General features: G+C 40.6%; 1 protein-coding gene across 5 annotated transcripts in view; it reads left to right on the top strand.

The window, feature by feature from the left end:
- The window catches only part of ralgapa2 (Ral GTPase activating protein catalytic subunit alpha 2), a 522,648-nt gene that overhangs the window by 228,830 nt on the left and 281,642 nt on the right, over positions 1 to 12,176 (top strand). For all 5 annotated transcript variants that reach the window (XM_048535653.2, XM_059648353.1, XM_059648352.1 and 2 more), the window contains 3 exons: positions 6,785 to 6,895; positions 7,028 to 7,096; positions 7,194 to 7,331. In XM_048535653.2, the coding sequence (XP_048391610.2) occupies positions 6,785 to 6,895; positions 7,028 to 7,096; positions 7,194 to 7,331 (318 nt within the window). The remainder of the gene's footprint in view (positions 1 to 6,784; positions 6,896 to 7,027; positions 7,097 to 7,193; positions 7,332 to 12,176) is intronic.

Consider the following 12,176-nt stretch of genomic DNA (forward strand, 5'->3'; position numbering starts at 1 on the left):
CTGTGCTCCTCCAGGTCCACACTGTTATCTCAGACTACATCTCTCTGTTCTCCTGATCACGTATGGTGTTTCATAAATTAGGTAAAAATCCACTTTACGGGGGCAGCACGGTGGCACGGTGGTGAGCACTGCTGCCTCACAGCGCCAGGGACCTGGGTTCAATTCCAACCTCAGGTGACTGTCTGTGTGGAGTTTGCATATTCTCCCAGTGTCTGCATGGGTTTCCTTCAGGTGCTCCGCTTTCCTCCCTCAGACCAAAGATGTGCAGGTTAGGAGGATTGGCCATGCTAATTTGTCCATAGTGTTCAGGGAAGTGTAGATTAGGTGGGTTATAGGGGGATGGGTCTGGGTGGGATGCTGAGAGGTTTGGTGTGGACTTGTTGGGCACACTGTAGGGATTCTGTGAAACTATTGGAAAACCAAGATCTAAGGAAATAAATTTTTTAAACTGGTATTTTGAATCAGTGTTTGCAATATCTATTTTCAAATGTTTCTGTTCCTGTGAAACAACGTCATTATATTTCATAGCGTTGTAAGCATGTTTGTTGATCAGTCATTTTGATATGTTAAGAAATTGCTTCAAAAATAAAAACATGGATATTTTAGAGATCCAGCTGAATCTATTTTAGATGAAATTACAGTGAAACGGTTCAGGTATCGAGCAATCTGAATCCTCACTGAGGGTGTCTGCACGCCATTTCTGTAATTTTTTTTGTTCTTGCTTATTTTAAAAAGGAACCTAATTAAGTGACTGTAGAGCATGATATATATATTTTTTTCACGTTTTCAGCAAACAGGAATGTTAAAGATGTAACACTAAGAGCAGTTGAATAAGCCTAAAGGATAAAAATAAGAAGAAAAAACACGAGGTTACTTCCGACCTCCAATCTCCTTTCCTCTCGGATACTTGAACTTGTTGACACATCCCAGATTTGTGCTTATCATTCCTCTACTGCAGCACGCATGTAGTTAGTTAGTTATTCAAGCATGTCTAAAACCCTAACCATTACAGAACTCCTTCAGGTACATAGAAAGCCCACATGTTATTAACCCCAAAAGAACAAAAATTCAAACATGATAAATGATAATGTAAGCATTCATAAATCTCATTCTACATCACAGATGAAATTTCCACTTTCCTGAATGTGACAAAAACAATAATACTCATCTGATGAACACCATCCAAGACAAAGCACTTAAACTGAAGTGTTAAAATACCACCATAACCATCCATTCCCTCACTCTGTACTGTACCTTCAGTGTAGTGTGATTGCAATATATCCCAAGTACGAGGTGCACTTCAGTACTCGGCAAGATTTCTAATATCGCACTTCCTAAACTGATACTTTCTACCAACTTCAAGGTCGAAAGCAGTCATCTCCATTTCCCTCTTTTAGGTAACGCGCCATGTCAACGTGAATGATGTTGCCATTCTTCCATTTTTACTGGTTAAAATACTAGGTGTTTCACTATCAACTCAGTTGAATTATTTTCACCATATAATTACTATGTTTCAAGAATTGCTGACAAACACTATCTCAAGAACACGGGAATGGGGACACCCATCCTAAAGAATGAATTTTAAACATTTTTATAGTTATGGCTGGAACCATGATAGAACTTCCCTTCTTAGTTCTTCTGAAGCTTGCAATGGTTGCGCATGCTACAATCTTCCATTGTGTGTCCTGTGCTATCTGACTGAGAGATTTGGCTCCAGTCCTAACTTTCAAACAGTAACCAGAGTTTATCACCATGGATTCTCTCTTCATTTGTACACCATTCCTTCTGTAGTTTCTAGATCTAATCATGCCACCCCACCCCCTCTAAGCAATTTCTTGACCTATCTGTTGGTGTTCTTTGCCAATGATATCTAAAGGGATGGATATAAACTTGTGTATATATAATGTTGAAATCCACCCGCACCTCTACTTCTCTGTGAACTGTCCTTACCATTTATTGCCTCCATGCTGTATGGTTGAGAGAATGCCTCCATAACAACATGGGGAACAGTAAGGTTATTGCCTTGCACCTCTGCCACGAATGCAGTCATGTCTAGCCCACGAAGTTTCAACTCCTTCAAATCTTTGTCATCTGTATTCTATCCTGCATCAAATCCAGATAAACCATTTTTTTTCTGACCTACAATAATTTTCGTGGTCTTCAAATTTAAAATCAACCCCTCTCTGAGCCAGGAAATTCCTTCAAGGCCTTACCCATCACACACGTGCACACTCAGAGCATATACACGTAATAGAAAAAGAATGTGCTGGAGAAATTCACATCTGGCGGCATTTGTAGAAGGCGAAACCAAGGTGATGTTTGAAGCTCTGTATGACTGACTGGTCAGAATGCCCTTCCCAAAACCGTTGATTTTGTCCAGTAGTACATTTGTGAAGCCCTTTGGGATTTTTTTTTGCATTAATGTCATTCTCTGCTGCTGTTGCTGTTTGAATAAAGCTTGTAAAAGAAAACTAAAGAGTTGGAAATCATGAGAGAAAATAAGAAAACTTTTAAGTCAGCTTTTTCTCTCTCATTTCTGCAGTGGCAAATACAGGGTTTCCATTAGTTTATTTTAAAAAATTCATTTGTTAACATTAGTTAGTAAAGGCGGGTTGAAGACAATTAAAATGTCTATGGTCCAGAGCAGGGGAAATTGGAGGAACCTAATCCAAGTGAGTCGAGTCCCCCTCAGAGGGGTGGAAGACTGGTCAGACTAGTCAGACCAATGAAGGGGTTGAGAATGGTAGTTTTGGGTAATTGTCACATTTCAGCCTTTTTGATATACTAATGCAAGGTTTTGTTGATATGAAATTGTTGTAAGAATGGAGAAAATTTGAGAGTGCAAAGTATATAATCTTTTGTCTGCTTTGCTGTTCTTTAAAATCATAACTGATCTTCTACCATAACTCCACACTTCTGACTAATCCGTATTGTAATCAGTTGGTATCTCTTTCTTGAGGCAACTGAAGTGTTACATGAGGTTGGTGTTCTTAATGTTATTTAGAACATTAGTGTGTTGGGCATCAAGAAATAATGTAACTAGGCATATTTTTCTGCACTTACAAACCATAAATGCTGAGTTAATTAAAATGAGAATATTTTTCTTGTATTTAAGCTACTCAACAGAAAGCAAATATCTATATTATTAAAAATTGAGCTTTATTACATTTGTATTCATATAAGCAGTAGAATAAAGGAAAACCCTAAAGCTTTCTATAGGTATATGAGGAATAAGAGGATGACTAGGGTAGGAATAGGGCCAGTCAAAGACAGAAGTGGGAAATTGTGTGTGTGGACCCTGTGGAGATTGGAGAGGTGCTAAGTGATTATTTCTCATCTGTTTTCACCGAGGAACAAGAGAATATTGCGGAGGAGATGACTCAGTTAAGGGCTACTAGAATTGAAAGGATTAAGGTTAGTAAGGAGGAGGTGCTATCAACTCTAGAAGGTGTGAAGGTAGATAAATCCCCTGGGCCGGATGGGATTTTTCCGAGGATTGTCTGGGAAGCTAGGGAGGAGGTGGCGGAGTCTTCGGCCTTAATCTTTGAGTCCTTATTGTCTACAGCTTTAGTACCAGAGGACTGGAGGATTGCAAATGTTGTGCCCTTGTTCAAGAAGGGCAGTAGAGATGACCCAGGCAGTTATAGACCTGTGAGCCTTATGTCTGTTGTAGGAAAGGTTTTGAAAAGGATTATAAGAGATAGGATTTATAATCATCCAGCAAGCAACAATTTGATTGGAGATGGTCAGCATGGATTCGTCAAAGGCAGGTCGTGTCTCATAAACGTCATTGAGTTTTGTGAGAAGGTGACCAAATAGGTGGATAAGGGAAGGGCAGTTGACGTAGTGTACATGGACTTCAGTAAAGCTTTTGATAAAGTTCCACACGGTAGGCTATTGGAGAAAATACAGAGGCACAGGATTGAGGGAGATTTAGCAGTTTGGGTTAGAAACTGGCTTTCTGTAAGAAGGCAACGAGTGGTGGTTGATGGAATATTCAGCCTGGAGTCAAGTCTCTAGTGGTGTGCCTCAATGATCTGTTTTGGGACCACTGCTGTTTGTCATTTTTATAAATGACTTGGACGCAGGCATAGGTGGATGGGTTAGTAAGTTTGCAGATGACACTAAAGTCAGTTGAGTGGTGGACAGTGTGGAAGAATGTTGCAGGTTGCAGAGACACTTGGATAAACTGCAGAATTGGACTGAAAGATGGCAAATGGAGTTCAAAGCGGATAAATGTGAGGTGATTCACTTTGGAACGAATAATAGGAAGGCAGAATATCGGGTCAGTGGAAAGATTCTTGGTAGTGTGGATGTGCAGAGGAATCTTGGTGTCCATGTACATAGATCCCTGAAAGTTGCCACCCAGGTTGATAGTGCTGTAAAGAAGGCATATGGTGTGTTAGGCTTTATTGGTAGAGGGATTGAGTTCCAGAGCCGTGATGTCATGCTGCAACTGTTCAAAACGCTAGTGCGGCCACACTTGGAATATTGCGTGCAGTTCTGGTCACCCCATTACAGGAAGGATGTGGAAGCATTGAAAAATGTGCAGAGGAGATTTACCAGGATGTTGCCTGGTCTGGAACAAAGGTCTTATGAGGAAAGGCTGAGGGACTTAGGTCTGTTCTCATTGGAGGGAAGAAGGCTAAGAGGGGATTTAATAGAGACGTACAAGTTGATCAGAAGATTAGATAGGGTGGACAGTGAGAGTCTTTTTCCTAGGATGATGATGTTGACTTGTACGAGGGGGTATAGCTGCAAAATGAGGGGTGATAGATTCAAGACAGATGTCAGAGGCAGGTTCTTTACTCAGAGAGTGGTAAGGGCGTGGTATGCCATGCCTGCCAATGTAGTTAACTCAGCCACATTACGGGCATTTAAACAGTCCTTAGATAAGCATATGGATAATGATGGGATAGTGTAGGGGGAGGGTCTTAGATTAGTTCACAGGTCAGCGCAACATCGCGGGCCGAAGGGCCTGTTCTGCACTGTATTTTTCTGTTCTATAATGCTGAATTTCGTTGTAATGAAGGTGCAACTTCTATTCATTGAATTGAATTAGATTTTAATGTCACGTGTGCTCGAATGGGTGCAGTGAGAGGTTTGTAATATCAATAAATGTGCAGTTGGAAATGCACAGTCAGTCAGGCAGCATCTGAGGAGCAGGAAAGTCACTGTTTTTGGGCCGAAACCTAATGACTTGCCTGCTTCTCAGATGCTGCCTGACCTGCTGTGTTTTCCTAGCTCGACATTTGTTGTCTCTACCTTCCATCATCTGTTGTCCTTGCTGTATCCAAGAGGTTCGTAATCTCACTGCTTTGGTGCCATCTTAGGTGCGGGCTACATAGGTATAGGTTACTTAAGTATGTGTTACAGACCTGAGAGAATCATAAATAAAAGTCCTACGTAAGAATAAAAAAGTTTTCATTTTAAAAGCACTCGAATTTTAGTCTTTTTGCCAAAACTGTGCCGGCCTTCAGACTGCTTAGACCAAATCTCTAGAAAATGCTGGGCTTCAAATCTCGAGGCCCCGCTTCTAGTCCCCCAGGTCATCACCTCCACGACTTGCCTGGTCTCACCACACCGCCCCCCCACCCCCGTGCTGGCCTGGCCTGGGACTCCCCCATGGGCCTCCTTGAGATAGTGTCCATTTGGGCATAAACAGCTCTCAAACTATTACAGTTGAAAATTGGATTCTCTTCACACATCACTTAAATCGCTGATATGCAGACAAAGAATTCTGTTTGATTTGAGGCTACAGTATTCTGTGAAGCTGAAAATATATTAGGAATTGATACCTGAAGATAGACACAGAAGTGTGGTAACCTTGAGTATGACCTAAAAGTCATGGCCAGCACCTGGGCATCAGTAATAATAAATATTTTACAATGATTACTTGTCAAGCTATTTTCCTTGAGGTTATTCTTCTGCCTGATAGATGCTTGTTTTTTTTCTTGACTGGTTTTATGAAATGATAGGTCTGTTAGGTTTTCTAATGTGATTTGGTTAACATTCACGCCAAGTATTCTGATTACATCCTTTGATATTGCATTGTACGGTCAGTCTAGTGTTTTTAGTTTTAGATTGATAAACCTCTGAAGCAACCTTAACCTTACTTAACCCTAATCTGTTATTTTATTCTACAGTGTTTCAAAACCAGCTATCTATAAATTGACATCAACCAAAAACTGGATATTATTACGATGTGCTATGCATCAATTTTAAGAAAGTAAAACTTTTTTAAAAAATTAACACTTTGGCAAGGTACTGCAATGGTTCAGTCTGACACCAGACCAGTCATCCAATTAAAGATAACAAAGTGTGGAGCTGGATGAACACAGCAGGCCAAACAGCATCTCAGGAGCACAAAAACTGATGTTTCGGGCCTAGACCCGCTCTGATGAAGGGTCTAGGCCCAAAATGTCAGCTTTTGTGCTCCTGAGATGCTGCTTGGCCTGCTGTGTTTATCCAGCTCCACACTTTGTTATCTTGGATTCTCAAGCATCTGCAGTTCCCATTATCTCAGTCATCCAATTAGTTGTTTGTGCTCTGTCAGTTCCTGTAGTGCGAGCAAACCTCAACCCCACCTGCCCCAATGAGCCTCAAACTGACCAAGGATAAAATCACCCAGTCCAAAGTCTCGGTACAGCCTCAGCCACGAATTGGTTGGTTTTGATATACTGTACCTGCATTGGATATCTCGGGATTAGATTGTAGTGATCGGATATTTCTTGTATAACAAAGTTTTGGTGTATTTCTTCATTGTCTTGTGGTTTATCTCCAGTTTTCAAACAAAGTGGTTGCTGAAGTGGCATGTGACATGCTAAAGCTGTTGGTTATTCACATGGAACGGCTTGAGAAGTATGAATCACAGCTTCCCAAAAAAATTGCTGAGGTAAATTGCTTTCTTTGAAGATCGGGTGTGAAAACCATGCTATCTTTCTGTATGAATTAAAATAATAAATATGAACGAAATATGTATACATTGTGTGCTCTGGTATAAATGCACATTACTTTTTTAATGCAGATCCTTGTGGCTACTATTGCATTTCTGCTGCCGAGTGCAGAACACTCATCAGTTGATGCAGATAAACGGGTGAGCTTGAGGTTACATGTTACTACTTTTCAACTGTATGGCATCACTTATGATTGTAACTAATGCACAGCACTGCATTGTATATTTTCCTTTTTAGTTAATAGTATCTCTGTTGCTTTGCCTCTTGGATTGGTGCATGGCAATGTCTGTGGAGGCACTACTGGAACCTATTAGTGCAACTTTGATGGAAGACCAAATGGCACGCAAAGCACCTTTACTAGACTATGTCTACAGGGTATGTATGTCTTTACAGTCTAACTAAAATAAGTTTAGAACTTATACTGCTTGAAGCCATTTCATTCAGTGACAAAATTGAGAGATTATTGAAAAATGTCTTGTATTAAAGGATTTCATGAACAACATATATAATAGTAAATCACTCCAGCAAATTATGATCGTGACTTGATTACATTGTCTTCTTTTCATGGTTTATTTAAGATAGAAATACGCGAACACTTTGCAAGAAAATCAGAAATAGTTGGGAAAGCTCTGTAGGTCTATCAGCATCTGTGGAGAGAAAGTCGAGTTAATATTTCAGTAACCTGTGTATTTCCAGCAATGTTGAATTTGTTTCTGATTTCCAACATCTGCAGTTCTTTGGTCTTTTATTTGGTGTAATACTTGGCAAAATTGTTATGCCTCACTGGGGCCGCAAACTGCAAGTCACGCACTGCTATTCCCAGCATTGTCACAAAAGTGAAGGATTTTGAAAAGTTTGCAGAGTTTCCCAATTTACCTGTATGCTAGACAGAGGTTGACAGCATGGACAAAATTCTCTACTTAACAAGAATTGCAATCTATTACAATGAATAAATTCGACCTGCAGATAAATGATTATGAACCATCGACATATGTTGTTACTAGTTAAATCAGGATGGTGGCAAAATAGAGAGTTTCCAGACACCTGTGCCAGGGTTTGTCCTCTGTCCACTTTTTCTATTTTTGTTTCCCTTCTCCTCCTCCTCTTTTCTCAGTCGTATTTATTTTCACTCAAACATCCCTGATAAAGAGAGTTCTTCTGCAGGAAGGCAGCTTTGACTAGCTGCAGAGCGGTGGCGTCTTCCGAGGTAGCACAGCTGCAGAATTGGCCTGCCTGTGCCTTTGGACTCTCACTTCCATGTGGAGTGGGTCCCTGGCAGCATGGGCTGGTATAGCCCAGAGCAGAGACCAGCGGTGGCATGGCATTGCATGGGCTGGGAAGTCTGGAGCGGGACTGTAGCAGAGGAGAAAGAAAAGTTGGACTCTCTTTAAGTTATCGATCTATATTTTTTATTTTAATTTGAGTTAGTGTGAATGGCGCCATGTGTGGTGACCGTACACTGTTTTCACCATATTTTATCTTATCTCTCTCTCTTTCCCACCCTTGCACTTCCATGACACTGGAAAAATGGCATCTGTCTTATTGCAACTTTACAATTGGGGCTGTGGAAATCGTGGTGAAATCATTATTGCCAAATTACAGACATTTCTCACATTTGTTCCTACCTGAGCTTGAGAATTACACCATGAACACCCTGAGTGTTTATATCCTCCTGTGTGAGAGTCTTTGTCATTCCATCTCCTCCTCTTCCACCCTCTGCCAATCAGTAATTTAATGATTTCTGCATGGCCCCTTCATTTAAGTTATGTTCTCATAGAAGGGGAGCTTCTAGTAGTGCACGCATATCTGGGCACACCCTTTGAAATCAGCAAAATCTCTTTCAGCACCTGTCACGCGACTCTCAAGGTTTTTGCAACTGAAAACAACAATAAGAATCACCAGACACTTGTAAACTTGTCGCAAGAATAGAGCAACTAGCCGAAAGCTGAACTAACCTAAGTATGTTGCCAACTGAAAAGGATGAAGAGAGTGTTAGCTGGAATGATGAGCTCCAGAATGGCATGGCCAGTGCCAAAGTAGCATCCTATGCTGTCATCATAATATCTAGTTTACCAAGATAAATGTAAATTCTGTGTGCACATGAGCATTAGCAACAGCATGTCAGCTTTTGCCAGTTGCCTCTTGTCCATAAACACTTGATTTGTTCAAGTGATGTGGGTGTGATGCTAGCTGGGCCAGTATTTAAGTGGCTTGCCCATTTCCAAGGTCCACATTGAAGTGGGTCTGGAATTGCATATAGGCAGATTTCCTTCTCGTTTGTGAACTGGATGGGCATTTACAGCATTCAGTGACGGTTACATGGTCAGCATTGGGTTAGCTTTAGCTCCAGATTTTAATTGACTTCAGACTGCTTAATCTGTCAAGTTCAGATTCAGATCCATCTTCCCAGAGCAATGCTTTCGCACTGTAGATCACTAGTCCAGTGACATTACCACTGCACCACCGCCTTTCTTCTGCTTTAGTTATGACTTATTTCTTCCACCCATCTTTGAAAAGGCTGACAGATAATTAAACAACAGCTTGAACACTAATGAAGTTTTGCATCTTGATGTTGCAACTTATCTCAGAAAAGTCTTAAGGACTCAAGTGAGGACAATGAATTCATCTAAATAAGTGGAATTTGGATACATGGATCAGCTCACTGACTTTGTATACACAGTTTATATAATGCAGTCAGATTAACACAGCAAGACTGTATGATCAGCCTTGCAGTGCAGATTTTCAACAGTTGTTGTGTAAAGGTCCTTAGTCTCAACCAATTGTTGGTATGAATTGAGTGCAGACAGCAAGGAAAATTGCAATTAACATGGAGTACTGTCAAACAAGTAGAGTGTTAAAAATAGGAGGAAAAAAAAGATTATTTTCTAATGGGAAAATGATTGTTGCTGCAGCCTGTGCTGAGGTCCCAATACACCTGACTCCCCATGTTAGAACCTGTATGTCAGAGCTTCAGCTGGGCAGTTACCAGGCTTTGGAAGACTCTGAAACAATTCCCAATTCTGAGTTAGAATCCGAGACTTTGAAGGGTTCTGGCTGACTTAGCCTAACAATTACATAGGAATAGTTAGTGGAATTAAAATCGTCAGTGAATGCTGAGAGAATATTAAACTGACACTCCTTCCTGCACCAAACCCAATGCCCTTCCCTAGTACGCAGAATATATATCCAACACGTTTTGCTCCCCCAAATCCGATACCGTCATCCCCAGGACTTAACCCCTCCAATCCCCAGGGCCAATGCCCCACCTGTTGACAATTCTTAGTGTGAAGATCTAGGCCATTGTTATGTAAAAGAGCATTTTTGATTATTGTCGGTAATAGTTGACATCACCAAAACCAAAAACTTAAAAATACCTTTTTGTTATAAATCAATCTAAGCAGCATTATACTCTTATTAGCATTGCTGCTCCAAGCATTCTAAAATTACTCATAGTAAGAACTGCTGATGCTGGAGTCAGAGACAACACAGAGTGGAGCTGGAGGAACACAGCAGACCAGGTAGCATCAGAAGAGCAGGAAAATTGACGTTTCGGGTCAAGACCCTTTTTCAGAAATGGGGGAGCTCTGAAATAAATAGAGAGAGGAAGGTTGGGGTTGGGGGAAGGTCCCTTCCCCCTCCTCCATATCTGAAGAAGGGTCCTGACCCGAAACGTCAACTTGCCTGCTCCTCTCCCTAGCTTGCTGTGTTCCCCCAACTCTACACTGTTATTAGTAATACTACTGTTTTAGGGCTGTGTTTTCTGCATTCCAACAGTGATTACATTTCAAGTGTACTTCATGAGGTCTCTTTTTATAAAAAAATGTGCTGTATAAAAATACAAAATTTTATTTTTGAAGTCCTGTTTACAAATTGGTGTCAGTAAATTGCAGTTATATCTCATTACTGCGGCAGTGTAATTCTGTTGCAAGTTACAACAAAGTGGGCATTTGTTCTCTACTGAACAGAATTCCAACTGTCTTTAGTCATATTTGTAAATTGTCTCTCGCATTATCTTCTGTGCGATGTGTGTTATAGATTTTATTTTGGCCTAGCAACCCTCTTTAGCTAAGCTGACGAACAGTAGTCCAAAAATTATTTTTAAATCAATTTGTTTGAGCACATTATGATCCACCTCCAGGATAGGTGATACTTGATCTGAGTCCTGTAGCCCGGAGATAGTGACATTACCACTGTGCCACAAGAGCTCCTGAAGCAGTAGTTCGTGCTTGCTTTTGAAATGTAAACCTCAAGTGTACAATTGTTGAACTAATAATTAGCTGCACTTTTAGAACTTAATTTTGAAGAAGAACTTACTGCAAAGATTAGTGGTTATAATATTTGTTTAAGAAATGGAAGAAGCAAAAGTATGTTCAACCAAAAACAGTTCCATGGTAAATGGAAGTCCTTTATTCATTCACGGGATGAGGGCCTCGCTGGCTAGGCAGCATTTATTGCCCACCCCTAATTGCCTAGAGGGAAGTTAAGAGTCAACCACATTGTTGTGGGTCTGGAGTCATATGTAGGCAAGACCAGGTAAAGATGGCAGTTTCCTTCCCCAGAAGACATTAGTGAACCAGATGAGTTTTTCCTGACAGTCAGCAATGGATTCACAGTCATCATTAGATTCTGAATTCCAGACATTTGTTGAATCCAAGTTCCACCATCTGCCATGGCAGGATTTGAACCCGGGTCCCCAGAACATTATCTGGGCCCATGGATTAACAGTTCAGTGATTATACCACAAGGCCATTGCCTCCCCGGAGGATGCGGATCAAGTACCACCTATCATGGAAGTGGGTCAATACATGCTCAAACAAATTGATTTAAAAATGAATTTTGGACTGCTGTTTGTCTTCTTTGCTAAAGAGGGTTGCTAGTCCTAAATAAAAGCTAATGTGCATATACTTAGGTTTCATATAGGCAATACAGTATTGAGTTGTTGATTTGCAATATATAGTAATTAAGGCTACCTCCTGGCCTTTACAACTATCCCATGTCAGCTTCTCCATTCCCCCAGATTGACCAATCAATATCGCATCCTCAAATGCCCATCAGTTTTGTATGTTTATTATTTTATTCTTCTTTGAACACATTCAGACCTGGAACTAAACTTGAATGTTCAACCTTTGCACACCTTAATAAATTACATTCAATTGCCTTTGAAACATAGTATGGCCCCCTTTGAAGTCATGACCTCTCATTCTCACCTTCAATTCACTT

This window comes from Stegostoma tigrinum, chromosome 9, assembly GCF_030684315.1.
Source record: "Stegostoma tigrinum isolate sSteTig4 chromosome 9, sSteTig4.hap1, whole genome shotgun sequence".
NCBI lineage: Eukaryota > Metazoa > Chordata > Chondrichthyes > Orectolobiformes > Stegostomatidae > Stegostoma > Stegostoma tigrinum.